Source organism: Fusarium odoratissimum (assembly GCF_000260195.1).
Source record: "Fusarium odoratissimum NRRL 54006 unplaced genomic scaffold supercont1.18, whole genome shotgun sequence".
Taxonomy (NCBI): domain Eukaryota; kingdom Fungi; phylum Ascomycota; class Sordariomycetes; order Hypocreales; family Nectriaceae; genus Fusarium; species Fusarium odoratissimum.
The window spans coordinates 140,095-165,063 of record NW_022158777.1 but is presented as its reverse complement, the minus strand read 5'-3'; the positions used below and the strand labels follow the sequence as shown (position 1 = coordinate 165,063).

The window sequence follows — 24,969 nt, the reverse complement described above, 5'->3', positions numbered from 1 at the left end:
GCTACGGGAAAACGGGGAAATAGAGCATCGCGCTATTCGAAGAAACCCCTCACCGTCGGGGAAACTACTCAGTGGATCATCGGAATTTCGCCGTGATCTACAATGATAACGAGTTGGGTATTATCTTATCGGCCCGTAATTCCACGGTATAAAGAATGCCGAAGTATGTAACTTCTTTTGGTCACTAGAGACCTTTGTGTTGACTTCAAAGACGATAATGCCTTCTCTACCTAAAGACTTCAAACTTGGCTTCGCAACGGCGTCTTACCAGATTGAAGGTGCCGTCGCCGAAGATGGTCGCGGTCCTTCAATCTGGGATGTCTTCTGCCATCTTGAACCGACACGAACGAAAGGTGCAAGTGGCGATGTTGCCTGCGATCATTATCACCGACTTGAAGAAGACCTTGATCTTTTAAAGAGATATGGATCTGATATGTATCGCTTCTCGATTTCGTGGTCTCGTGTTATTCCTCTTGGTGGACGAGATGATGCTATTAATGAAGCTGGTATTGCGTTCTATGATAGGGTTATTGACGGGTGTCTGAAGAGAGGTATCACGCCATGGGTCACTCTTTATCATTGGGACTTGCCGCAGGCATTGCATGAGAGGTATGGTGGATGGTTGGATGTTGAAGAGTCTCAAATGGATTTCGAGAGATATGCGAGGCTTTGCTATGAGAGATTTGGGGATCGGGTGAAGCATTGGATTACACTCAATGAGCCTTGGATCGTCTCGATATTCGTAAGTTGTTCTTTCGGGAAGATAACAGTCAATTGCTAACAATACGTTCTAGGGCTATGCGACTGGAGGAAATGCTCCAGGGCGAAGCAGTATCAATCCTCAGTCGACAGAAGGCGACACCTCAACGGAACCATGGATCGTTGGCAAGGCTCTCATCATGAGCCACGCTCGTGCTGTCGCAGCCTACAACCAAGACTTCCGTCCATCACAGAAAGGCCAAATAGGAATCTCATTGAATGGAGATTACTACGAGCCATGGGATAGTAGCGACCCGCGAGACAGTGAGGCTGCTGAGAGACGGATGCAGTTCCATATCGGTTGGTTTGCCAACCCCATCTTGTGAGCCTTGTCCAGATTTCTCTGCTATCTGTTCATGACATGCTAACTTCGCGAAGCTTGGGACAAGATTACCCGAAGTGCATGCGCGATCAGCTCAAAGACCGCCTCCCACAGTTCACATCCGATGATCTCAAACTTCTTCGCTCAGCAGAAAGTGACTTTTACGGCATGAACTACTATACCTCCCAATTCGCACGCCACAAGTCCTCTCCAGCACCGGACACAGATTACATCGGCAACCTTGACGAGCTCCAAACCAACAAGGCCGGCGACCCTGTCGGTTTAGAAAGTGGTCTACACTGGCTCCGATCTTGCCCAGACCTCTTCCGTAAACATCTCACGCGGGTATATCGTCTTTACGGTAAACCTATCATCATCACAGAGAACGGATGTCCTTGCCCTGGGGAGGATAAGATGACGCGTGAGGAATCTGTGCAGGATGAGTATAGGATCAAGTATTTTGAAGATCATCTTGACGCGATTGGAAGGTCGGTTGGTGAAGATGGATCTGTTGTTGAGGGGTATTTTGCGTGGTCGTTGATGGACAATCTTGAGTGGTCTGATGGCTATGGGCCAAGGTTTGGAGTGACTTTTACAGATTACGAGACTTTGGAGCGGACGCCGAAGAAATCGGCATTGGTGTTGAGGCAGCTCGTTGATCATCGGAAGGGAAGTCAGTTGAAGCTGTAGATAAAAGACGATAGACATGACCGATTAGAAGACCGCAATTAGATAGAGCCCACATGGTACATCAAGATACTAAAAACACGATCAATGCAGCGCAAGGCCAATCTTGAAGATAGGTTCCCTTATCTATGTATCTCGGTGATCAAAATGATCCGGCAGGCCCATAGCCGCATCTCGGCGTTGGGTTTCATCCGCCAGACCCATTCCCGGTAGTGTTCAAAGTCCGGTATATCCGCTATCCACAGCTCGCGCGGAAATCGTCAACTGAAACGAGCTTAGCAACGCCGAGGTTGCACCTCAAGGCGGGTTCAAGAACGACGCTAAGAGCAAATCTGGATATTTGAATGCCGGTAGTTGACGTTTTCGCGGCACGGAGCTCGGTGCCAAGTTTCAAAGAATTTTCGCGTATTCTCATTGACATATACTTACAAATTGACAAGAAAACCCATGAACTTTTTGCTCAAAAACTAGAGTCACTTTCAATCCACTTTATAAAGATGGCTCGCATTCTCATAACTGGTTCCGCCGATGGTTTAGGCCTTGAAGCTGCGCGGCAACTTGTCAAGCGCAATCATACCGTCTATCTTCATGCGCGCAACGCTCAACGCGCAGCAGAGGCCAAAGCAAATTGTCCTGGGGCAGCTGGTGCGTTTGCAGCGGATTTGACACTCGTTTCGGAGACAAAAAGGCTCGCCGAGGAAGTCAACGCCGTCGGAACCTTCGATGCAATTATTCATAATGCTGGCATGATGGCTGGACCATTCCGGAAGACTCCCGACACCGGTATACCAGCTCAGACCGCCGTGAATGTGCTCGCGCCTTATATCCTCACTTGTCTCTTAACACCTCCCAAGAGACTCATTTATATCGCGTCTCAACTACACGCCGAGGCCGATACGAGAGTCAAGGATATTTTCTGGCTCGAGCGAGGCGACTCTCAATTCCAGGACTTTCCCGCATACTGCGACTCGAAGCTCCATGTCATGTTGCTCGCAAACGCAGTTGCCAGGCGCTTCAAGCACACTTCCGTCATGTCTGTTCATCCAGGATGGGTTGCGACGAAACTTGGAGGCGAGGATGGTCCTGACAAGCTGGAGGATGGAGTTGATACATATGTGATGTTGGCTGAAGGAGATTACGATCAAAGCTTGACGGGAAAATACTTTGAGCCTAAGAGGAAGCTAGCCGAGCCCATTCCTCAGTGTAGTGAGGTTGAGTTGCAAGAACGGGTTATTGATGCTTGTGAGAGATTGGTGGGATTGAAACTTCCTGAGATCTAAGCTTGATTAATAGACATATTAGTACTTATCTGCTCTCATATTAAAGAAGATCATATTCTTCACACGTTCCGAAAATTGACTCGTGATTTGGCATCAACATATTTTGTAGTCGATCTGTATCAAGATCGCCAAGATCATAACAAGGTAGTCAGTCGTGTGAGATAGCTCTCGCAGAGATGTCGAAACCTGCAAGTAAGGGTAATAAGCCGATGTGGACTAAGATGATCTTAGACAAGTTATCGAACAAAGAGTTACATTGGAGGCACTGTTGCTATCGAGAAGTCCCAGAGCACACAAAAATATCACATTCACTACCCTGCAGTCAAGATAAGCGAGAGATAAGAAAAGGCAGACCTTATCTTATCACGCCAAAGCAATGATTACCGAAACGGAAAATAGAAGGACCGAGCATTGGCAGTTGACATAACCAATCACACAGAGCGAAAGCTGTCCGGCCGAATCCTTGGTCTCGCGTTAGTTTCGGCATTTTCTCGTGCTTCTGTGCGAGCCAATCAACGTCTTGTCTAATCGAGTTATCGGTCGAAGCTCGCCCTACAGACCCGAAAATGCAGCGTAGAGGCACGGGAGTAGTCATAAGCATTCGTGGAAAGGATTCGAGCCTGGCTATATATATCTTGTGTTGTCCTGCTTATGGTTGGAAATATTCATCATCAACAATCTCATAAATACATCATTTTCAAGACTTACAGGCTAAAATTCGCAACGCTCAACAACTTCTCTCTACTTACACTTACTACATAACCGACCAATCACACTCACAATGACTGTCACATTTATTGAAACAGACGGTGGTAAGCTCGCCGTTGACATCGCTGGTGAAGGCCCGCTTGTCATCTGCTCCCCCGCCATGGGAGACTTTCGCGACGCATACGACGCTCTAGCCACCGAGCTTCGCCAATCTGGCTACAGAGTCGCTATGGTTGATCTCCGAGGTCATGGCGATAGTAGCATTACCTTTAACCGCTATGGCGACGAAGCCACCGCTGACGATCTCATTACCCTGATTGACGCTTACGGTGGAGGACCCGCTGTCTTAGCCGGGGCTTCTCTATCTGGTGCTGCTGCTACGATCGCTGCTGGAAGCCATCCCGAAAAGGTCGCTGGCCTTATTCTCTTGGGAGCATTCCTTCGTCCCGGAACTGGCAAGCTTGTGGCTAGTCTCTTCCGCCTATCGATGCGTCAGCCTATCGGCCCTATGATCTGGAAGTCATACGCCCCTAAGCTCTGGCCCGGTCTTGGTGATAAGGTTCAAGAGCGAGTTGACAGATCCATCGCAATGTTGACAGGCCCTGGTCGCTGGAAGGCATTCCACGCTACACTATCTACCGACCACGCTGTTGTCGCACCGTACATCAGCAAAGTCAAGGCTCCAGTATTGGCTGTCTATGGAGATGCCGATCCTGACTGGACTGACCCTATTGAGGAAGCTCGCTGGGTCGCGTCGAACTTTGAGGATGGCGAGGTTGTTGCTGTCAAGGGTGTTGGACATGCGCCTATGATGGAGAGGCCTGAGGAGGTTACACCGGCTGTTCTCAAGTTTTTGAACAGGATCCGGGAGAGCGGTGGTTTCAACCGCGCTTGAGGATGTTCAACATACGAGATGGATTTTTTGACTAGCGGCGGAAGCAGGGAAAGTGATCGATACCACGGTGGGGCTATACAGAGGCGACCAGTTTACAAGTTCATGCTTAATACGATATAATGCTATAGAGATCAGAGAGTATTTCCACTCTTTACTACACAATTATCCATTTGCTAGCAACAAGTGATCAAGCCAATATCCAATATGTAATTGAGCTCAGCCCTTTAATCGTAATTAAGCAGAGGTTGCTTCTAGAGACCGCGAAGCAATGCATCGAGACTCGAGGATACTTGAATGAGTTCTTCATCTTCGAAAGGACGACCGACCACTTGTATACTTATTGCTTGTTTCTCGAAAAGGCTGGGGTCATCTATAAACAATGCATAATTAACATCCGTATGTGTAGTAACATAAGGGCCTTACGTACAAGTCTCGTGGTTGGGTTTATCATAGGGATTAGTGTCCAACGGTACGTATTCCAAATCAAGAGGATCCTGCTCAGAGCTGACCTTGAGTCCTGGTATCGGCAAGATCGCAGCAGGATAGTCGATCAGGTTGAAGAGCGAAGTGTATCCCCAGTATGTATTGAAGTCATGAGGATAGCCAACTCCTGGTGCCGGAGGACATATCAAGACGTCGATAGGACGGCCGTCGTTGGCTGTTTTATCCCATGCTATCAGGAACTGCTCTTTGTACTCTCGTACCTTGGCACTCAACTACTAATAGTCAGACTAGAAGCAACAAGCTTTTGTGTCTCGGCCTACCTGTAGAATCTCTGAAGCGGGAAGCTTCCGAACATTGAAGACCTTGAGTAAGTCGGCAAACGCTGGGATTATGGGTTCACCAGACTCTTCAAGTGTAGCGATGGTCCCATCAGCCCCACCTTGATAGTATATGTCGAACTTGAATCATATCAGTCATTATACCGGGTTAGATAAGAGGTACTTACGGTGGTCGTCAAAGCTTGCCAGCAGTCGAAGGGCGGCTTGAAGTCAACAACTTAAGACAGAAGTTAATTATAACATCCTTAGTTCGCAACAAATCTGGACTTACCCTCGTGTCCAGCTGCTATCAGGAGCTGTTGGGTACGCTCCAATGCTCGAAGAATTGGTGGATGAGGCTTCACCACACCATCCCATTTCATCAGCCCAATCTTCAGCTTCCCTTCTGGGGCGTCGATCCTCCTCCATGGAGCAGGCGCGCAAGTTACATCGAATCTGTTGTGAGGATGAGCATTGATGACTCGGGTTAGTAACTCCATATCCTTAATGCAGTGGCAAATAGGTCCAAAGGACACTTGAATCAGACTCTGACCAAGGTCCGGCATCCCACCTTTTGGGATTCGTGCAGCTGTTGGTTTGAGAGCATAGAGTCCATTGAAAGCAGCTGGTACACGAATCGATCCGCCGAGATCAGTCGAGGGCGTAAGAGGTGTACCCTTCATAGCTACCAGGACAGCGTCGCCTCCAGAACTACCTCCGGCGTTCAGGTCCCGATTAGAAGGGTTCAACGTGCGACCCCAGAGGTTGCTGACCGTCTCGATTGCCATAGCTGATTGAGGCATGGTGGTCTTGCAGAAGAATATGGCACCTTCAGTTCGCAAGGCAGCAACGACGGCGGAATCCTGGCTGACAATATTGTTCCTGCCTGAGACGAAAGCCATTGTCGAAGCATGGCCTGCAACGCAATGGATATCCTTAGCAGCGAGAGTGAGTGTAGGTAAGGGATTATGGCTGGTAGATAGCTTACCTTGAGAGCGATAGGAACACCATGCAGTACACCCTTCAGATGACCACCCTTCTCTAGCGCTTCATCAAGCTCTCTTGCTTGTGCGAGGCCTTCTTCATAGAACCATTCGGTCAGGCAATTGACCTACTGCCATTAGACAATTACCGTTATGTAGTTAGATTGCTGACCAGTTGATGCGCGATAGCAGCGCGTCCAGCAAATGCCTCCAAGAGTTGCACTGCTTTCAGCTCGCGAGTCTCAACTTTCTTGACTATTTCTGTGGCTGTGAGTTCCGTGATTTCGAGCTGCTCTTCAGTGAGCAGGCCGCATGTGTAGGGCACACTGGTCACATCTTTGAGGCTTTGATACTGATTGACATCTAATCGCCAGCGGTTAGGGATGGAATTAAGCACTTTAGCTTGAGATTCCTTGGCAATGTCTTGCCAATTCATCTTGTGCGATTGAGACCAGATAGTGTTGTGTATGACTCCGGGTGCTGTGAAAGACTGGTTGGCGATATGTGAGTAAGGGTTTTTGAGAAATATTGTGCTATTTAAGGAATATCACAATACATACATCAAGGTTCCCAGTGTATTGTAGGTTGTCTCGTAAGTAACGTTATGAACAGCCAGCGGTGGGCCTAGTCCTCAACGATTGGTAAGATCATGGCGATTACGTTGCTTATGTTTCTCCACATCGGATGACCAGCTTATGTGAAAAGGAACTCCGTGGAGGTCAAAACGAGCATAAAATTAGTAATTTACGTTTCTTTTAGACTTAAAGTTACAGTATTGGATTATTTATGCCTATCACCAACAACTTTAACTGAATACATGCTCAACGCCAATGCCTGACCCACCGGATCCTAACCCACGATGCATCCCTCAAGCCGCGCTGCCTAAGATCGTCTTCTTGACGTGATTTAGAGCACTTCCGGCACGTAACCAGGCAAGCTGGTGGGTATGATATGAGTGATTCAGCTGCGCCATCCACTCAGTCCCATCCGTATTCACCACCTTCATCATAACTTGCTTCTCCGGCTGAAGCGCATCGCCATCAACGTCCAGTAAACTTATTACATCACCCTCCTGTATCCTGTCATAGTCTGCTGGGTCTGCAAACGTCAACGGAAACATCCCCTGCTTCTTCAAGTTCGTCTCATGGATTCGAGCAAAGCTCTTTGCGATGACTGCCACACCGCCCAAAAACCTGGGCTCTAGCGCAGCATGCTCCCGAGAACTACCTTCGCCGTAGTTGTTGTCACCAATGATACACCATCTAATACCAGCGTCCTTCATTGTCCTCGCTGCCTTGTGAACGAACTTGATGGTACCGTCCGTAGGATCTCGTGTCTTGCCAGTCATGCTTAGTGAACTGGCATCGGGAAGGAATCCATTCGTTGCGCCGAGGAGCATGTTATGACTGATGTTGGACAGATGACCGCGATAGTTATACCATGGCCCCGCGGGAGAAATGTGATCGGTGGTGCACTTTCCTGAGACCTTGATAAGGACTTCCATGTTTTCTGCTTGGCCTGGCTTCCAGGGCTCAAAGGGCGTCAGAAGTTCCAGGCGATCGCTGCCTTCATCGATGGCAACTTTGTAATCTGAGGTATCTTCTAAAACAGGTGGCTGGAACAGATCGCTACCAGCGATGAAGCTTTCTGGAAGCTCGTTGGCTACAGGTGGTGTGAATCGGAAGTGTTTGGAGCTGCCGGACTCGTCAATGGGAATGGTGTCGTGCATGGGATTGAAGGATAAATCGCCGGCATAAGCGAAAGCAGTGGCGATCTCCGGAGATGTGACAAAGGAATGTGTCGCGGGGTTTCCGTCATGGCGACCAGTGAAGTTGCGATTGAAGCTGGAAATGACCGAGTTGTCCTCTGCTCCAGCAACATCCACGTCCTTCCTGTCCCACTGCCCAACGCAGGGTCCGCAAGAGTTGCTGAGAACAACAGCTCCAGCCTCCCTTAGACTAGGTAGGATACCGCGCTCCTCTGCAGTTGCACGAATCTGTTCGCTGCCAGGGCTTACCATAAACGGTGTCCTGGGCCGGTCGATGCCTGCCTCCTTGGCCTGTTGAACCAAGTCGTAGACCTTTTCGAGATCCTCGTATGAGCTGTTCGTGCAACTGCCAACCATGCTATGGCTAATCCTAGAGGGCCAGGAGCTCTCCTGAACTCGTGTCTTGAACTGGGACAAAGGATGTGAGAGGTCGGGGGTGAAGGGGCCGTTGATGTGAGGTTCAAGCGTTGAGAGATCAATCTCAATGACCTGGTCGTAGTAGTCCTCACTGCCACGGTCGGCAGTAAGCAATGTCTCAGTGAAACCGTCAGCATAGCGTGCGATATCTTCTCGCTTAGTCGCTGCAAGATATCGTGCCATGGCTTGTGAGTAAGGGAAGATGCATGATGTTGATCCAACCTCAGCAGACATGTTGCAAACAGTCGCCATGGCTGTGGCGCCCAATGTCTCAGCACCCGGACCGAAGAACTCGATGACCTTGCCCTTTCCACCAGAGACAGTAAGAATGCCAGCAAGCTTGCAGATAATGTCCTTGGAAGAGGCCCATCCCGACAAGCTTCCTGTAAGCCGAACGCCCAAGACCTTCGGACAGACAAGCTCCCATGGCATTCCGGCCATGGCATCGACAGCATCGGAGCCGCCAACTCCAATACCAAGAACACCCATTCCGCCAGCGTTGGGAGTATGTGAGTCTGTACCAATGAACAAACCACCCGGGAAAGCGTAGTTCTCAAAGATAGTAGTGTGTATAATACCCGCACCAGGTTTCCAATACCCAATACCATATTTCTTTGCGGCACTGCTCAAAAAGGCATAAACTTCGCGATGATCACCCGCAGCGCGCTCAAGGTCTTTCTTCGCTCCGTACTCTGCCACGATGAGATGATCACTGTGCACGGATGTGGGTACTTGGACTCTGGGCAGACCAGCGCTGATGAATTGAAGAAGAGCCATTGTCGCTGTCGCATCGTGGCAAGCAACGCGGTCGGGTCGTAGGCGGAGGATTGTCTTTCCTCGCTCTATTTGGTCGAGGACCCAATCATCGTTGTCGTGGATTAAGTGGCTGTAGAGGAGCTTTTCGGAGAGGGTCAAGGGTCGTTTATTAGCGCCTTGGACGCGGCGGAGGGATTCGAGTCGCGAGGTATAATCAAGAGCATTGTACTGTGGCCCAATTAGCAATTGGCATCAAGAGATGAGCAGAGTTACTGACTGGCTCAAGAGGACTCAATGCGACATGAGATGAATGCGTCGCTAAGCATCGTCGCGCTTGTGCCAATGGCCGTTGTCGGGCGGCGCAAACCCGTCGCAGGTTAAGTCGTGTTACTGTGAGCGCCATTCTTGCAATAGTTGCAGAATATGCATAGAAATTGGCGTCAAATAATTCTTTGCCCTTGCATGGTAATCGGCATGTTTTTATTTGTTATCGCACAAACCGGTCCCTACAAATCTTCATCTGGTAGCCGAGGAAGCTTGGAGTAGTCCGCACCCCATTTCTCGCCGCTGACGGACTGCTCCGTTCCCCGCAATTCACAGTATCGTGATACAGCACCCAAGCTCAGAAGCCGGGGTTTGAGTCCGTTCCAAAGAGGTCTAGATCTTGATTGTCATTAAGTGGAAAGCTCCAGGTGAAATCGGATCTGTTGAAGTCCTCTAGGAACATTTCGATTTCCGGGTCGAATCCGCCCTCAATTGACGGCCAGTAAAATTGGTCTGGGTTGTGTCCAGCATCCAGATCCAGGTTTTGCCACGCTGCATTTGTGTCAATCGCCACTGCTTGGCCATTCTCGTCAGAGAATTGAGGCTGATTCTGAGGTCCGGTTGCTCCAATGTCGGCTCCGTCTCTTGGTCTACCGGAAGCGGTTTGCTGTAGAGATAGTCGCGGAGCTTTGTTAGATGCATCCGCCATGTACAGTCTCTTCATAGTCAAGTCTGCGACTGAGCCAAAGCTGGCTTGACCACTTCTTGCGGATGGCCACCACTCGCCGCCGATTGTGAGGAGGGTAGAGCAGCTTCGCAAATTCTTTGACATTGTCTCTGGTGATGCCTTCTCCCGAACAGCTTGCGACGTCCAGAATGAGTAGATCAGGGTCGCGCCAGCTGCAAAAATATTCTGTACCGCCCTCCATCCAAAATGAAGGCCGTGAAGATCATGGAGCCTTTGATAACCGTCTAGAATACCAGCTGCACTATCAAAGCAGACTTGAAGCGCCTCTGAAGCGGGTTGCCGAATGACCTGGGATGGTTGGAAGAGTAAGACCATCGTTGTATGGTACTTCAGTCCGAGCTTTATCTTCCAGACTTCCCGTTGTCGGTTATCAAGACTGGGATACTCAAATGCATCGTTTGAGACCTCCTCCCACCAATTTTGCAAAGTCTGCTGAATCCTGGTCTGTTGTTCCGTGGGATTGTCCGGCCATGGGAAGAAGCTAGAATCACCGGGCAGGTGATACAGGTGAAGCTTAATGTCGGACACGATACGGTCCAATCTGAAATGATATGACGAGTAATGGGTTACTGCAGTTACGAACGATGGCGGAAGTGGCCCCTGCATATTCTCGTCGGGATCCGATAACGCTTCTGGTATCTTGACGTCGAATGTTTCGTCCCTGAAGCCAAGCGGCCTTCCCTGTATTGATGAAATGGACCTGACACAGTCAGCATGATCTCAAATGTCCGAGCTTGTGCAGCATTACCTATCCAGGGAGTAGATCGTAAAAAAGGTGAAGCGTCTGACTTGCAGCATGGCAAAGTGGTCTGGGTTCGGCTGGCTTTGTTCTCGATGTATACCAGTCTCAACGCAATATGCAAGCCCAAGATGCACCAAAGTCCACAGGTTGACCTCTGCTGGCGTAAGCATACCATGCATGACTAGCATCATCAAAGATTGAATTGAGGACAAGGTAATATGTGCAAAACCTTCCTTCGAAAAATGAAGGGCAGCACGGTAAAAGCGTTGTGGCGGAAAGTCGTAGTTACGTGAGCGCACCTTGACCAGGGCCCCGATGTTGAAGACCATAAAGAGAATAAAGGCAACCGATGACATTGTAACGCCCTCTTCATTGGAGACTCCGGGGACTACCACTCTTCCGTTCCATCGAAACGGTGGCATATTAGCAGGCCATCCGTGAGAAGAGATATCGCATTCCAGAATGCCATCAAGGCAGGAATATATGGCTTCAACGGCACTGAATAGAGAGAGGGGCTCTAGGAAGGGGAAGTCGGGATGGATCCAACGGATGTATGTGTGTATCAATACGAGAGCATTATGCTTTGACGGTAGTTCCTATCGATAGTTAGGGTACATCGACGCACTATAGGCGGAGGGACTGACTTGTTTCAGAAGATTGTAAAGTTCTCGATGATACTTCCTGTTTTGATCTTGCGCAACGGCATCATCACTCCATTCAAGCTCTCCGGCATACTTATCCCCTTGGGGGCCCTGGGGCGTGGACTCTACACTCGGCGGGGATGCTCCGATGAGGTTTGTGAAGAGAAGCCCCGAGCTTGAGCCAAGGTAGTGTTTTTGAGGTGAATCGATATTGAGAGAAAGCATGCCCAGGTTGACGGCGACAGAATGGGCGCGTTCTGGAAAGGATTCATCTTGATCAGATTGTCCCGACGCCTCTGCTGATCGCTTGCGTGAGACTGTTGGCACTGGTGGGATTGACGATGTTGAGACGTCTGCATCTTCCGGGATCCTCTCATCTTGGGAGGACGCTGTTGGATCAGCCGAAGCATCAACTTGAGGGCCAGACCGGAGGTCTACGTCTGGTAGACGCTCTTTGATGATGTCTTCCAACCATCGTATCCTTTCGCGGGCGGCAGAGACGAAACTTGCAACTATCAGTGAACACTCTACGATATCGTGACGCGTACTCACTTGCGAGGAATGACAACATCAGAGTTCTGGCTGTCCACGTCTAAGCAGACCTGCCCAGCCTTCGCGCAGTTGGTGCAAGCGGGTACTTGACCATCGCACTAACACGAGCCAAGGAGAAGAGGACTTTAGTCTGGAGGGTACTGAGAGCAGGGAATGGTTCCCACCTTGATGCGACGGACCCGACAGCGTCGACAGGCCAGGCGGACCTTTTTAGGTGCGTTGACACGCGTGGCCATGGGAGATGGCAGGTTTACAGGGGTCAGTCAAGGGGGAAGACGTGGTTGGCTGTTGTTGCTGAATGTTTGGTGAAGCTGACAATTGCTCAAGATGACAGTGGATGACCCCGCTGAGAGAGGCGTCACGTGTGTGAGCCACCAGATGAGCTACCCAACTTATCGTCCTCGACATTCTCTTGCAAGACGACAGTCTTGATATAAACAAAAATGCATTTGAACTTCGCATATTTGCCCGAGTAAATGTTGTTCATAATTGTTTCTTGTGAATATTCCCATCGCTCACGGCCAGGAAGTTTGGTGGAGTTAGTAATGATGCTTACCAGACGAGCGGTATATCAGTTTCGAAAAGGGCATCAATACGTAGCTAATAGTATCTCCTGAGAAGGTTTTAATCAAAGAAATTCCTCTTACCTTGGCTCTAAGGCGAGATGTTCTCAAACATGGTTGACACCGGTATCAGGCTCCTTGCATCCGACAAACTCGGATGATTGACCACTTGAAGCTGATGAACATAGGTACACAAAATTGGCTCAGCCAGTTTTCTGGCACGTTCTATTTGACTAATTGATGCGCTGTTACCTTGAAGGTCCCCACCGTGAGTGATATTTGCCCGTAGCAAAGATCCTTGTAAATGAACAGTCGCCGACTCTTGGATTCACCTAATCGGCGAACAGACAATCCGCCGACCAAAACTGAGGTACCATGATTTCCGAGCATTGCCTTTTAATTGTGATATGGGGAACCGATTGACCTCGCATACTCTTTATTCATTCTCTTGATGATATTGTTGAGATTGACGAGCCATATACTGGGCCTCACGAATCGAGAACTTAAGGCCACATACAGCGGACCGGAGGTTGTGAGACGATGACCCTCCATTCAGCACACAAAGAAACCACAGGGGATACCAAGATCAAATATCCATTTTGGTTCGGCGGTAGTGCCAGCGCTTTGGCTGCTTGCGTCACTCATCCTCTTGATCTTGGTACAGTAACATGTTTTCTTGACGTTGAACGGAGCTAATCAAACTTACCAGTCAAGGTAAATTTTCCCATAATTCATCTTTTACTCAATCAACTCACGATAGACTTCGTGTGCAGGTCCGTTTGCAGACACGTACAGTGAATGTGGCCCCGTCGTTTGCTTCGGCCGTCAAGACCATCATCAGTGATGAAGGCATACCAGCCTTGTACAGTGGTCTAACAGCATCAATTGTGCGTCAACTCACATATTCGGGCATTCGTTTTGGCATCTATGAGGAACTCAAGTCGAGGGCTGGTCCTGCTCCCAGCAGTCACTTTCTCCTTGCCACTGCGTGGTGTTCTGGATTCGCGGGTGGAATTGCTGGTAACTTTGCCGATGTTCTAAATGTGAGAATGCAGCACGATGGGTCACTTCCATCTCACCAAAGGCACAACTATCGTCATGTCGGTGACGGAATGTTGCGAATGGCACGGGAAGAAGGTATCGGCGCCTACATGAGAGGATGGCTGCCTAACTGTACACGTGCTGCGACCCAAACGGCAGGGCAGCTTGCAAGCTATGATATCATAAAAGGGTGTATCATCAACTATAGCCAGACAGATGAGACACCCGCAGTACAAGCCCTTTCCGCGTTTCTAGCAGCTGTAGTTGCAGTGACCATCACGAATCCTCTGGATGTTGTCAAAACAAGGGTCATGTCTTCTATGTCTACAGCAGGGACAGGTATGGCAGTTACGGCAAGAGAAGCGTTCCGGGCAGAAGGAGGTACTTGGATCTTTCGAGGATGGGTACCGAGCTTTTTACGAGTTGGGCCGTAAGTATGTCGGCAATAGTTCTTCACAAATTAACCGCTAATGGTATACAGGCATACGATGTGCATGTTCGCATTTTTGGAAATTCAACGAAATGTCTATCGAAGGGTATGCACTTGATTGTATATCCGACTTGACACGAATGAAATTACAGTGGCATCAATGAGGTCATGCTTATAAGTTCCCGATGATTATAACGTGAGGCACAGGTTGAACATTGATGTCCCAAATGGAAATATAACCACAATGAACACTGTTCCGCTACAGATAAAATCGATGTATGATCAGACTGGTTTCGGGGGTTCACCAAGGCCTTCCTACCAGTGGTAGTAGAGCCGAGCGGTGAGGGGACATGAGGCATTGGAGGCTTCATCAGCAGCCAAAATACTAGAGATGCCGGATTTCCGTTGTACTTTAGGCGATCTATGCTTGTAAATGCTGTAATCAATTTAGACCGTCAATTCATCATTGACCGGCAGCCCTCCATGTTACTCCTATGGAGCTCACGCTTCCAGCGCAAGGAGTAGTCCGTTCCGCTCCAGCGCATGTCTGATCGGGCTAGATCCACCAGATATGGACTGCTCCGACACCGCCACCGCTGATCGGGATGGTTCCATGACCGACGCGCCGCTGGAGAAATGGGCTCAAAATATTGACTAAAAGGCCCAGAAAGGACTGTTCTGGGCCCACAAGCTGAAGAAGTCTTCCTATCCTTCCAGTAATGATCTCTCGTTCAATCGGTATCACGCAGCGAAGAAATATGTCGACCCAAGTTCTCACCAAGTCCACCAAAGCTGAGCTGTTCCCAAACGGCGGTTGGGATACTCACCACCATATTTTCGAGCGTATGTTCTCTTGATTTCATACCTTTGAAGACCTTGATTAACACTATACCAGCGTCCACCTTTTCCTATAGCCCAACCCGTCACTTGACGCCCCCGGCCGCAACAGTCCAGTCCTTCAAGACCTTCCGACAGAAACTCGGTATCACCAATTCCGTGCTTACCCATGGGCTATCGTACGGCGATGACTGTACTTCGCTCAAGACTTTCGTCACCCAGCTAGGAAAGTCTAGTACATCAGGCGTTGGTGTCATTGACCCGGAGAATACTACTGATGACGAAATACAAGATATGCAGGCCGCAGGAATTTGTGGTCTTCGTGTGAATCTCTATCACTATAACGCGATGGAAGACGTAGAGCTCCAGAAAAAGACTCTCCTTGCGTACCTTGAACGGGTAACACGTTTGTCACTTCCTTGGAGTCTCACAATGACAACAATTCGAACTGACTTCTGGGACACCCTGGAGACGTTTGTGCGAGAGGAAGTTGCCCCAACAGGTCGGCCCCTCATCACAGATCATTTCGGACTACTCAAGGCGCCGAGTATGCTTCCAGCTCAGTACCGACAAGACCCAACTCAACAGCCAGGATTCGCACCCATCCTACGACTCGTCAAAGATGGTCTTCTCTATGTGAAACTCAGCGCTCCATACCGCGTCAGCGAGCAGAGTCCACACTACAGCGATCTGAAGTTCCTTGTACGAGCTCTTGTTGAGGCGAATCCACGACAGGTCATTTGGGGTAGTGACTGGCCGCATACCCCGAGGATGAAGGTGCGAAGTCATGAAGAAGCTATGAAAGAGACACCATTCTTGGAGGTAGATGATGAAGCGTGGCTATGGAGTTTGCGGGAGTGGTTGTCGGACCAAGAATGGCACATGTTGATGGTCGATAACCCAAAGACATTGTTTGGCTAGATAGAAACTGTAGATACACTTGCGCAAATACTTAGAACAGAACAGAATGAATATCAGGTCGAGGTTTATATCTATATCTACTACTTGTCATCATTAATTACCCCTAACAGCCTATTACATGCTACTGCAGGGGGGGTACAGTGCCTTGAAGCTGCATTTGGTCTGAGTATATGCAGCAGTAATTGCTAATCTCATGTGTGAGGTCTATTTATCTTTACGAATAGTACGGATCAAATCTCCCATAGCCGCGCCATTCCGAAGCTCTGCAAACATCTTCTCATCAATCTCAGCTCGCTCTTGACACAAAGCCACGACCTGCTCTATCAGAGAGGGGGGGACGGAAACAACACCATCAGCGTCTCCAACCAAGATATCACCTGGGTTTATCCACAGATCACCGCTGAACTGGAGCGGAACATTGATCTCGGAGGCCCGGGTGAACGTGTTGGATCCCAAGATAGATTGACCTTTGGAAAATACCTGCACCTAGTTAGCTCAACTTTAGTAAGAATGGGGAAACAATACGTACAGGGAACTTGAACTCTCTATGCTCGTTGACATCCCTCATTCTTCCATTAATGACAACGCCCTCCGCACCCAGATACTTAGCGCGAGTGGACATGAGGCCACCCCAGCAAGCAGAGGCAACAGTGGGAGGCTGATGGATATACATGACTCCCCCTTTCACATTATGGTCGACGAAGTGCTTGTCAAGCTTGGGTGCTTTTGTATCATTTGCCTCAACCATCTTCACTGTGACAGCTGGGCCGAAGATACGGGTCTGCGAGTCGACAGACCGCAATTTTATGCCATCAAGAAAGCCCCCTCTGGGATGCTTAAGCTTGACCAGCGCATCTCCAATCTAGAAAATGGTTAGGGGAGTTGGAGCTGGAATACTTGCGGGGTTTCTCTTACGTCGCATGATGTAAACTTGCGCAACAGCTCGCGGGCTTTGGATGGCATGATGAATTGTTTCCGTAAAATGAAGAGCCAGTGGGAGCTTGGCTTGCGAAGGTATGCTGAGAAGCCGATGCTTAGATGTTTTGATTCAAAGCTAAGAGGACAGCTCCGCGTTCCGCCCAGAGTGAAAGACGCGCTAATTGCCCCCGTGGGGAAGAATTGAAATGGGCTGGTTCCTATTGGTCAATTCCTCCAGGAGGACTCTTCCGTCTCACGGAGTGCTCCTCGAGTCCAGACACTCAACAAACGAGTCTGGGGAAATGCGGGGTATGAACTTTGGGGAATGGGCTGGGGAAGTCCAGTATCAGACTTTTTGGCAGTGGTTAGCTCAGGGGACTAACGAAGACGCGAAATTGATATAAGGATGGACTTGTGCGCTCGAATTAACTTCGATAAAGCTCACAGCAAAGTTTTCAGCTTGGCTTCGAGACATCCGTTCAACCCAACAGTTCTTGGATCATCTTACTTCAGAATGACTATCGCCATGACCGAGCAGAAGCAAGAGCTTTCCCTCTCGTCGGAGCACGTCGATGAGATGCCAGTCAAGGCTGAAGAGGCCATTAGCAACGGACTTGGTATGACGCATGAGCAGTATGATGCCAATGAGAAGAGTCTGGTACGCAAGCTGGACTTTACTCTCCTGCCCATGGTCTGGCTGCTTTACTTCTTCAATTATCTCGACCGAAACAATATCGCGTGAGTTCTCGCCAAGTACTGCGGAAACTTGGTAGCAACCACTAACAACCTTCAGACAAGCACGTCTCAGCAGCTTTGAACAGGACCTTGGTCTCAAGGGTAACCAGTTTAATGTTGCAGTGTCAATCCTGAACGTCGGATACATGCTTATGCAACTCCCCAGGTAAAATGACACCTTCACGTTCGAAGCTCAAAGGCTAACGCATATTAGCAACATGCTCCTTACTCGAACCCGCCCATCGATGTACATCCCAGCCTGGACTGCTTTGTGGTCTATTGTGTCTGCCGCTACTGCTGGTGCTGGTACTTACACTCACTTGATCGTCATCCGATTCTTCCTCGGTATCGCAGAAGCACCTTTCTTCCCAGGCATGTCTCATCCTTCCGCTGAATACAAACATGTCCACTAACTCCGAGCATAGGTGCCATGTTCCTGTTCAGCTGCTGGTATCCTCGCAAGGAGCTTGCCCTTCGAACCGCGATCCTATACTCTGGTGTTCTCCTCGCCACCGCCTTCTCAGGTCTCATTGCCGCTGGTGTTCTATCAGGACTTGAGGGCGCTAGAGGTATGGCTGGCTGGCAGTGGCTATTCATCCTCGAGGGCGCCGGAAGCTTTGTGGCTGCTATCGTTGCCTTCTTCGTGCTGCCTGACTTCCCTGGACAAAAGACCGGAGCGATGAAGTGGCTGCTTTCGGATGATGAACAGAAGGTGGCTGTTGAGCGTATCAACAGAGACCGTGTCTCTCTTCCAGATGCTGATCACGGTGTCTTTGCGGGCTTGATGATGGCTGTCAAGGATCTCCGAACTTGGGTCTTCGTAAGTCCGGCTGTTCCAAAACGCCTCATGACAATGCTAACAGTGAATAGGTCATCATGCTTACGGCCAACCATAGTGCCTATGGCTTCAACAGCTTCTTTCCCACCATCGTCAAGGGGTTCAAGCTCGGCAACACCACCCTTACCCTCATTCTTACTGCCCCTCCTTATCTCATCGCCACGGCCACTGCCTTCGCCACAGCATGGTCCAGCGATCGTCGCAAGAACCGAGGCTACCACATCGCCATCCCTCAGGCAGTCGCCTGCATCGGCTTCATCATCTCCGTTGCCACACTCAACAACGCCGCTCGATACGCGGCCGCTTTCCTTTACATCTGCGGATGTTTCTCATCCAACGCGATGGTCTTTAGTTGGGCCAGTTCAACTCTGAACCAGACGCCTGAGAAGCGAGCGTGCGCCACTGCCATCATCAATCTCCTCAGCCAGCTTGGTAATATCTGGAGCCCTTATTTCTTCCCTGCTAGTGATGGACCGCGCTACATCAAGGCCAATCTACTCATGATGGCCTTTTCGGCGCTTTCGGTTGCGACTTGTGTGTTCATGAGATTTAGCTTGCAGAAGGCGAACAAGAAGCTTCGCGAGTCTGGTGATGGTATCAATTTGTTTACCCTGTAAGGCTTCAGATTATTTCATTCGAACATGTCTGGTTATTTGGTATCTCGAGATTGAGCAGCTTTAAATGGATAACAAATAAAGAGCTTTTTGCGGACCTTTGACGAACAGTGTATGGATTAAGATTTGGGTGTCGCATCTCTTCCTCAGCGGATTAAACCATTCATGGCTGTCTTCCGCAAGGCTTAACATTCCCAAATTTTCAGTGATTCCAGGCCTAATCTCGGATAATTCATGAAGCCTGGTTCGCCTAAGGTCAATTTCGAAAAAGGCACTAACTGGCTAGTGTCTGGCCTCTTTGGCGAGAAGGACTCGGGGAACCGCTCACTGGGGTTCTCCCCCCGATATCCGAGGGCCGCGGATCCACGAGTCTGCCACGCTTGGCCATTTTCATCATGGGGCAAAAGAAATGTTTAGGTGCTGTTGCTTCCAGTGAAATGGGGAATGTTTATACCTCGAGCTTTCTTGTTGGTGCTGTATACTGGCCTTGTCACCATCCGACAACATGCATATCCTCCAAAGACAGCCCATCGACGTCGAGTCAACGCTAGCGTCATTGACTCTTGCTGAGAAGATCTCTCTTCTTTCTGGTACGTTCTTAGTCATCTATAGTTTGATCTGTAATTGTTAACACTTAACAGGTTCCGACTTTTGGAATTCTCAAGCCATATCATCTCATGGCATCTCTTCAGTAAAATGCACTGACGGGCCCAACGGTGCCCGAGGAGGGAGATTCTTCAACCCTGTTCCAGCATTATGTATCCCTTGTGGAACAGGCCTTGGTGCAACCTGGAACCCGGATCTTCTCTATTCAGCAGGTCAACTACTGTCTAGAGAATGTGATGCGAAAGGTGCACATGTTTGGCTAGGCCCTACAGTCAACTTGGTCCGTGGACCCCTCAATGGTCGCGGTTTTGAGAGCTTCTCTGAGGATCCGCACCTGAGTGGTGTATTAGCCACGGCAATAATCAATGGAGTTCAAAGCAGGGGCACCGCGGCAGCTTTGAAACACTTTGTGGCCAATGATCAAGAAACGGCCAAGATGTCGACGGATATATGTATGTCAGAGAGGGCGTTGCGCGAGGTTTACCTCAAACCCTTCCAGATGGCAGTCAGGGATGCTAAACCCAAGATTGTTATGTCTTCATATAACAAGGTCAATGGCGTACACGTGTCGGAAAGCAGGAAGCTACTGAAAGATGTATTGCGAAGTGAGTGGGGTTTCGACGGTCTAGTCATGAGTGACTGGTAGGTAGTCCACTGCTTATTATATGACCGCAAGCTAACTGTCTAGGTACGGCACATATGGTTGCACCGATGCACTCAATGCGGGCGTGGATATTGAGATGCCAGGTCCCTCAAGACATCGCGCTGACAAGGCCTTAGTGGCAGTCGTTTCAGGCAAGGTCAGTCGCAAGACGATAGACGAGCGAGCCAGAAAGGTTCTCGAGCTTGGAAATGCCACTGCTTCAGCTCGAGTATCGACGAAAGAGTCAACTCGTGACTCGCCTGAGGACAGAGCACTAAACAGGCGACTCGCGACGGAGAGTCTCGTGCTTTTGAAGAACTCAGACAAAATCTTGCCCATCAATCCTCAAGATTGTGAAGATATCGCGATCATTGGACCAAACGCCAAACTTCCTGCAGCCTGCGGTGGAGGAAGTGCGAACCTACGACCATATTATACCAGCTCGGTCTTTCAAGGAATCAGCGACCAACTCCCCTCAAATGCAAATGTGCATTTTGAACCTGGGGTATTTGGTCACGTCTTGTTGCCATATTTCACAGGTGACCACGTCACGGATGAGAATGGGATGCCTGGTGTCTCTATCTCTTTCTTCAATGAGCCTGAGTCAGCGTGGCAAACAAGGAAGCCATTTGACCGGCAGAGTATACCCGATACAACATATCAACTAATGGACTATGACCATCCAGAAAGGGGTGGGACGTTCTACATGTCCATGACTGCGTACTACAAACCAGATATAGAAGGTACCTATGAATTCGGTCTCGCCAGCTATGGAGTCTCGAGGCTATATATAGACGAACATCTGGTCATCGACAACGCTACATCGCAGACCCATGCCGGGATGTTCTTCGGCCATGGATCCAGAGAAGAGCGTGGGACACATGAGATGAAGCCTGGTAAAACATATCGACTGCGCGTTGAAGCTGGTAGTGCATCGACTTCAATAACAACAGGCGGCTCCTTCATTCCCATACCAGGTGGAGCATGCCGCCTGGGCGGTTGTCTCAAGCTTGATCCCGAAGAAGGCATAAGACGTGCTGTCACAGTCGCAAAGAAATGCAAGCACACTTTCGTTGTAGTCGGCCTCAATGCAGACTTCGAAAAGGAGGGCAAAGATCGAGAGTCTATGAGCCTACCGCCGCATGTCGACGACCTTGTCTCTGCTGTGCTAAAGGCTCAACCGAACGCTATAGTGGTGACTCAAGCTGGAAATCCGATTGAGATGCCATGGCGACATAAGGCGAAGACTATATTGCATAGCTGGTACGGGGGAAATGAGGCGGGCAATGCAGTTGCCGACGTGGTCTTCGGCAAGGTCAATCCCAGTGGCAAATTGCCTATCACATTCCCGAGCAGACTTCAAGATGGACCGACTTTCTTAAGTTTTGGAAGTGATAACGGAAGGGTATACTATTCCGAGGACGTTTTCGTTGGACATCGCTGGTTTGATGCTCGGGGCATTGAGCCAGCGTTCGAATTCGGGTAAGTTTACTCCATTGACCTTCAAAAACCACCGCTTACGGTATCTAGTCACGGTCTGAGCTACACAACATTCTCAACATCCAATATCCTAGTAGCGGAAGACGGCGTACGCGTTAAGGTGAAAAACACTGGGAAGATGGCTGGTGCCGAAGTCGTGATGCTGTATGTCTCTTATGATGCGGCAAAGTCGGGCCAGAAGTCGAGGTTTCACCGCCCGGTGCGAACGCTCATTGGGTTCCAGAAGGTATTTTTGGAACCAGGTCAAGAAGCGACGGCGTTCGTAGCATTAGACAAGTACAGCACCGCGGTTTGGGATGAGACGGCCGATAGTTGGCTTTGCGAAGCGGGAACATACACCGCTTCTTTCAGGAGCTCGAGTGACAGTTTGGAAGTTAGCTTCAAGGTGGAGAGGGACTTGTACTGGAACGGTGCATAGCTTGAGTATAAGCGGGCATCGTTAGACAAGAGGCATCTTATAATTTCTTCGAAAACCTTAGCAAAAACCACATTTTTACATACTGCCTACATCTGGCATAGTCCAATCCCCATCTGCGAGAGGCCAGAATGAATCCATGAAAACATCAGGCTGCCCCGAGCCGTACTGACCATGAAGCCCAAAATTAAAGATGTTGTCCAAGTGAGGCTCAGCCTCGCCGAGGTAGAGACTAAAGTCTGCTTGATCCTGAGTGACTGGCTCAGGCAGCGGCGAGATGTTCACAGGCATAAAGTTCGCTGTTGATGCAGATCCTGGTTCATTCCCAAATGTCATTTCGGAAGCTGGCTGCGCAGAGTCTCCATGGTCTTCAGAATCGCCTTGCTCCCCGGGCTGAAACTGAAGGTTTTGAACCGTCTCGGTGACGCTGTGCTTGGAAAAGACTTCTCTGGCCCCGGAGCTACTGATGTCTCTCGAGGCTCCTGTTGTATTGTAGCTCTCTGACTCTTCCTCTTCCCAGATTGAAGGGCAGGCGTAAGGTCCATGACGATCTCGCTGTGCATCATTTACTAAGTCGCTAATGCCCTTCTTCAAGATCGCAGTTGTGGGGAGGATCACTGCCTGTTCTTCCAGTGCCTCAGCACAAGCTGTCAGTCGGGTGACAAGGTCCGTCTGTGGCATATCGCCCATAGGGTACTGTCCAAGTCTTGAGATGATCCTCGCAGAATGGAATGCGCACATCGCAATTGACGGATCACTGATCAGCTCCGATCCTCTGACTGACTTGGGTACTTCAAGGATCTTGGATACGGAGATGGCATGGTACAGGCACTTTTCGCGACATGCTGAAGTGTATTCTGGTGACAGCTGTAATATCTCATCAGTTGGGAGGCCCTCCCGGAACCCCGGGATTGTAAAGCGGAAGAGGTCGCAATGTGTCTGATGCCACCAAGCATGCAGCATCAGGAATGGGGTACGCGAAGGCGAAAAGGCCCGTAGAGAGAAGGCTGCTGGGTCCCAATGGTATCGTACAGGCAAACTAGCTGAGAATTGGCGCAATTCGTTTTCGATGGACTCTACTGCGAGCAGGCATTGGTCGATGGGCTCTCGGTGATTTGTGATCGTAAGGGTAAGTCTAAGTCACGATTAGGCGAGAGTATGCAGCAGCAGATCTGGGTTCTGACCTTTGCACACGATTGCGAATGTCCAAAACGCGAATACAGTAGCCAAGCAGGCCAATATTGGATATATCCTCATGTGGACTCGAGTGCAGCGGCACTGTTACTACTGGAGCGTCCATGGAAAACGACTTTTCGGCACATGGCAGCCGGATATGGAGAGTCTCTGGAGTACAGGCAGTGAACTCCGTCTTCCCACTCGAGTACAACGAGTCCATGATATAGATGGCCCACATCAGTCGTCGTCGACGCTCTTGCACTAGAAACTTCTGACGCGGATCTTCGTGGTTGAGTCGAAGGATGTAGGCGAGCCTCGATGTTAGAGCCATCGAGACAAGCATCTTGCTGACGCGCTGCGAGAGGTAGTGGTCCAACGTGACGAGAAGCCATGATTCAATATCCGATAGCCGAGGCTGGGCAACTCGTCTGAGGAGGTGTGACTCTGCGTCTTCAATCCATCTCTTTGCTATCGCTCTATGTTCAGAACTGCCTGGGTTGATGAACCGCGATGTGATCCCGCATATCGCTGATAGCACGCATGGGTTTAGCTCGTTCTTTGACCATGACTGTAACAGTGTTGCTCTATGGAGAAATCCGTAACAAGGTATTGGGTGTATTAGGTCGAAGTAGGCATCGATGTGTTGCTTCACGGTTTGTTTGCTTATTCCTAGGTCCCTGTTTCCAATCAGCGTCGCAAGCGCGAGTAGTAGTAGTGACACGGCTTACCATTGTGAGGTCTGTACTGGTGTTGGCATCGAGCCGGAAGAAGGTTGACCGCCTAGTGGTCTTTGGGCCTGTGAGTGTTGAGATTCATGGCGGTCGGATTCTGGGGCTGACGGGGTGCTGCCCGCTGCAATCGAGGGTTCACCACGAGGCGACGGGCCAGAGTCATGACTGTCAGCCCTCGCGGCTGAAGGGTAATGGCAAGGACTTCCTCGATCCGAACATCGTGAACATGCCGGTCTCCGGCCAGAGCACTTCAGCTTGCGATCGCGACATGGTATACACGCCCTAGATACGCGTCGTCTTTCTAGAACCTCTATTCCGTTGTCGGAGTCTGTTACCAGCAGAGAGCAATTGAACTTGAGCCTTTTGCAGTTGTTACAGCCTGTAGGATCGCCATCGCATCTCACCTGCAGTCAATTCTCATTAGCCGATGTTCATTTGTTCGCGGCTGTCGCATACCTTGCGGTTCCGACATTGCGCACATATCTCGGATGTCTTGCGATTTCGCATACGGGGTCCATTTCTTGGCTCCATGCGAATCTCATCCGAACAGTTCAGGCCAGGATGAGAAAAGGAAGTCGGGCGGAAGAGAAAAGTTGAGGTCTACCCCAAATTCCAAGCACAGAGAAGGTTCCGCCCGACATCCGAGCTCGGAAATGCACTAACTCTGCGGTTCTCCACTTACCCCAGACCTTTACCTGGGGAAATCAGGAGAGTGACC

General features: G+C 49.7%; 12 protein-coding genes across 12 annotated transcripts; 7 read left to right on the top strand and 5 right to left on the bottom strand.

Moving 5' to 3' along the window:
• Positions 1-217: 217 nt before the first annotated feature.
• FOIG_10354 (beta-glucosidase) lies at positions 218-1,771 on the top strand (the record flags this gene model as incomplete). Its single annotated transcript, XM_031210684.1, has 3 exons — positions 218-742; positions 795-1,081; positions 1,138-1,771. The coding sequence occupies 3 exons, from the start codon at positions 218-220 to the stop codon at positions 1,769-1,771; spliced, it is 1,446 nt and encodes a 481-aa protein (XP_031059395.1).
• A 494-nt stretch (positions 1,772-2,265) lies between these two features.
• Positions 2,266-3,048, top strand: FOIG_10353 (uncharacterized protein; the record flags this gene model as incomplete). The annotated part of the gene is made up of 1 exon (XM_031210683.1): positions 2,266-3,048. One exon carries the CDS (start codon positions 2,266-2,268, stop codon positions 3,046-3,048), a length of 783 nt encoding a protein of 260 aa, XP_031059394.1.
• Positions 3,049-3,690: 642 nt separating this feature from the next.
• FOIG_10352 (uncharacterized protein) lies at positions 3,691-4,845 on the top strand. Its single transcript, XM_031210682.1, has one exon. It carries the CDS (start codon positions 3,830-3,832, stop codon positions 4,649-4,651), a length of 822 nt encoding a protein of 273 aa, XP_031059393.1. The 5' UTR covers positions 3,691-3,829; the 3' UTR covers positions 4,652-4,845.
• Positions 4,846-4,902: 57 nt separating this feature from the next.
• On the bottom strand, positions 4,903-6,831 carry FOIG_10351 (uncharacterized protein; the record flags this gene model as incomplete). Its single annotated transcript, XM_031210681.1, has 7 exons — positions 4,903-5,021; positions 5,079-5,367; positions 5,416-5,553; positions 5,601-5,650; positions 5,705-6,347; positions 6,401-6,523; positions 6,568-6,831. The coding sequence occupies 7 exons, from the start codon at positions 6,829-6,831 to the stop codon at positions 4,903-4,905; spliced, it is 1,626 nt and encodes a 541-aa protein (XP_031059392.1).
• Positions 6,832-7,263: 432 nt separating this feature from the next.
• On the bottom strand, positions 7,264-9,739 carry FOIG_10350 (aconitate hydratase 1; the record flags this gene model as incomplete). The annotated part of the gene is made up of 2 exons (XM_031210680.1): positions 7,264-9,564; positions 9,614-9,739. 2 exons carry the CDS (start codon positions 9,737-9,739, stop codon positions 7,264-7,266), a joined length of 2,427 nt encoding a protein of 808 aa, XP_031059391.1.
• Positions 9,740-9,958: 219 nt separating this feature from the next.
• FOIG_10349 (uncharacterized protein) lies at positions 9,959-12,562 on the bottom strand (the record flags this gene model as incomplete). The annotated part of the gene is made up of 5 exons (XM_031210679.1): positions 12,448-12,562; positions 12,284-12,381; positions 11,735-12,236; positions 11,097-11,686; positions 9,959-11,048 (listed from the first exon to the last, which is right to left on the bottom strand). The coding sequence occupies exons 1-5, from the start codon at positions 12,517-12,519 to the stop codon at positions 9,959-9,961; spliced, it is 2,352 nt and encodes a 783-aa protein (XP_031059390.1). The 5' UTR covers positions 12,520-12,562.
• Positions 12,563-13,386: 824 nt separating this feature from the next.
• Positions 13,387-14,435, top strand: FOIG_10348 (uncharacterized protein; the record flags this gene model as incomplete). The annotated part of the gene is made up of 3 exons (XM_031210678.1): positions 13,387-13,509; positions 13,620-14,317; positions 14,369-14,435. 3 exons carry the CDS (start codon positions 13,387-13,389, stop codon positions 14,433-14,435), a joined length of 888 nt encoding a protein of 295 aa, XP_031059389.1.
• A 640-nt stretch (positions 14,436-15,075) lies between these two features.
• On the top strand, positions 15,076-16,075 carry FOIG_10347 (uncharacterized protein; the record flags this gene model as incomplete). Its single annotated transcript, XM_031210677.1, has 2 exons — positions 15,076-15,160; positions 15,213-16,075. The coding sequence occupies 2 exons, from the start codon at positions 15,076-15,078 to the stop codon at positions 16,073-16,075; spliced, it is 948 nt and encodes a 315-aa protein (XP_031059388.1).
• Positions 16,076-16,204: 129 nt separating this feature from the next.
• FOIG_10346 (uncharacterized protein) lies at positions 16,205-17,136 on the bottom strand. Its single transcript, XM_031210676.1, has 3 exons — positions 16,991-17,136; positions 16,605-16,937; positions 16,205-16,555 (listed from the first exon to the last, which is right to left on the bottom strand). The coding sequence occupies exons 1-3, from the start codon at positions 17,036-17,038 to the stop codon at positions 16,280-16,282; spliced, it is 657 nt and encodes a 218-aa protein (XP_031059387.1). The 5' UTR covers positions 17,039-17,136; the 3' UTR covers positions 16,205-16,279.
• Positions 17,137-17,309: 173 nt separating this feature from the next.
• Positions 17,310-19,191, top strand: FOIG_10345 (uncharacterized protein). Its single transcript, XM_031210675.1, has 5 exons — positions 17,310-17,731; positions 17,787-17,894; positions 17,943-18,100; positions 18,154-18,548; positions 18,599-19,191. Exons 1-5 carry the CDS (start codon positions 17,400-17,402, stop codon positions 19,181-19,183), a joined length of 1,578 nt encoding a protein of 525 aa, XP_031059386.1. The 5' UTR covers positions 17,310-17,399; the 3' UTR covers positions 19,184-19,191.
• Positions 19,192-19,685: 494 nt separating this feature from the next.
• On the top strand, positions 19,686-22,347 carry FOIG_10344 (uncharacterized protein; the record flags this gene model as incomplete). The annotated part of the gene is made up of 4 exons (XM_031210674.1): positions 19,686-19,770; positions 19,822-20,428; positions 20,475-21,911; positions 21,960-22,347. The coding sequence occupies 4 exons, from the start codon at positions 19,686-19,688 to the stop codon at positions 22,345-22,347; spliced, it is 2,517 nt and encodes an 838-aa protein (XP_031059385.1).
• FOIG_10343 (uncharacterized protein) lies at positions 22,342-24,844 on the bottom strand. Its single transcript, XM_031210673.1, has 4 exons — positions 24,708-24,844; positions 24,249-24,655; positions 23,529-24,197; positions 22,342-23,479 (listed from the first exon to the last, which is right to left on the bottom strand). The coding sequence occupies exons 1-4, from the start codon at positions 24,780-24,782 to the stop codon at positions 22,423-22,425; spliced, it is 2,208 nt and encodes a 735-aa protein (XP_031059384.1). The 5' UTR covers positions 24,783-24,844; the 3' UTR covers positions 22,342-22,422.
• Between the last annotated feature and the right edge of the window lie 125 nt (positions 24,845-24,969).

What these genes read in the sequence shown, in the direction of transcription:
- FOIG_10352 (XM_031210682.1), top strand. Translation starts at nt 3,830, where the DNA reads ATGACTGTCACATTTATTGAAACAGACGGTGGTAAGCTCGCCGTTGAC.
- FOIG_10346 (XM_031210676.1), bottom strand. Translation starts at nt 17,038, where the DNA reads ATGCCATCCAAAGCCCGCGAGCTGTTGCGCAAGTTTACATCATGCGAC. An exon ending in GCAAGTTTACATCATGCGAC is followed by an intron (nt 16,938 to 16,990) that starts GTAAGAGAAACC and finishes ACCATTTTCTAG; the next exon opens with ATTGGAGATGCGCTGGTCAA. An exon ending in ATAGAGAGTTCAAGTTCCCT is followed by an intron (nt 16,556 to 16,604) that starts GTACGTATTGTT and finishes AACTAGGTGCAG; the next exon opens with GTATTTTCCAAAGGTCAATC.
- FOIG_10345 (XM_031210675.1), top strand. Translation starts at nt 17,400, where the DNA reads ATGGACTTGTGCGCTCGAATTAACTTCGATAAAGCTCACAGCAAAGTT. An exon ending in ATGCTTATGCAACTCCCCAG is followed by an intron (nt 17,895 to 17,942) that starts GTAAAATGACAC and finishes AACGCATATTAG; the next exon opens with CAACATGCTCCTTACTCGAA. An exon ending in ATCTCCGAACTTGGGTCTTC is followed by an intron (nt 18,549 to 18,598) that starts GTAAGTCCGGCT and finishes AACAGTGAATAG; the next exon opens with GTCATCATGCTTACGGCCAA.
- FOIG_10343 (XM_031210673.1), bottom strand. Translation starts at nt 24,782, where the DNA reads ATGGAGCCAAGAAATGGACCCCGTATGCGAAATCGCAAGACATCCGAG. An exon ending in CGCAATGTCGGAACCGCAAG is followed by an intron (nt 24,656 to 24,707) that starts GTATGCGACAGC and finishes AATTGACTGCAG; the next exon opens with GTGAGATGCGATGGCGATCC. An exon ending in CCAGTACAGACCTCACAATG is followed by an intron (nt 24,198 to 24,248) that starts GTAAGCCGTGTC and finishes GATTGGAAACAG; the next exon opens with GGACCTAGGAATAAGCAAAC.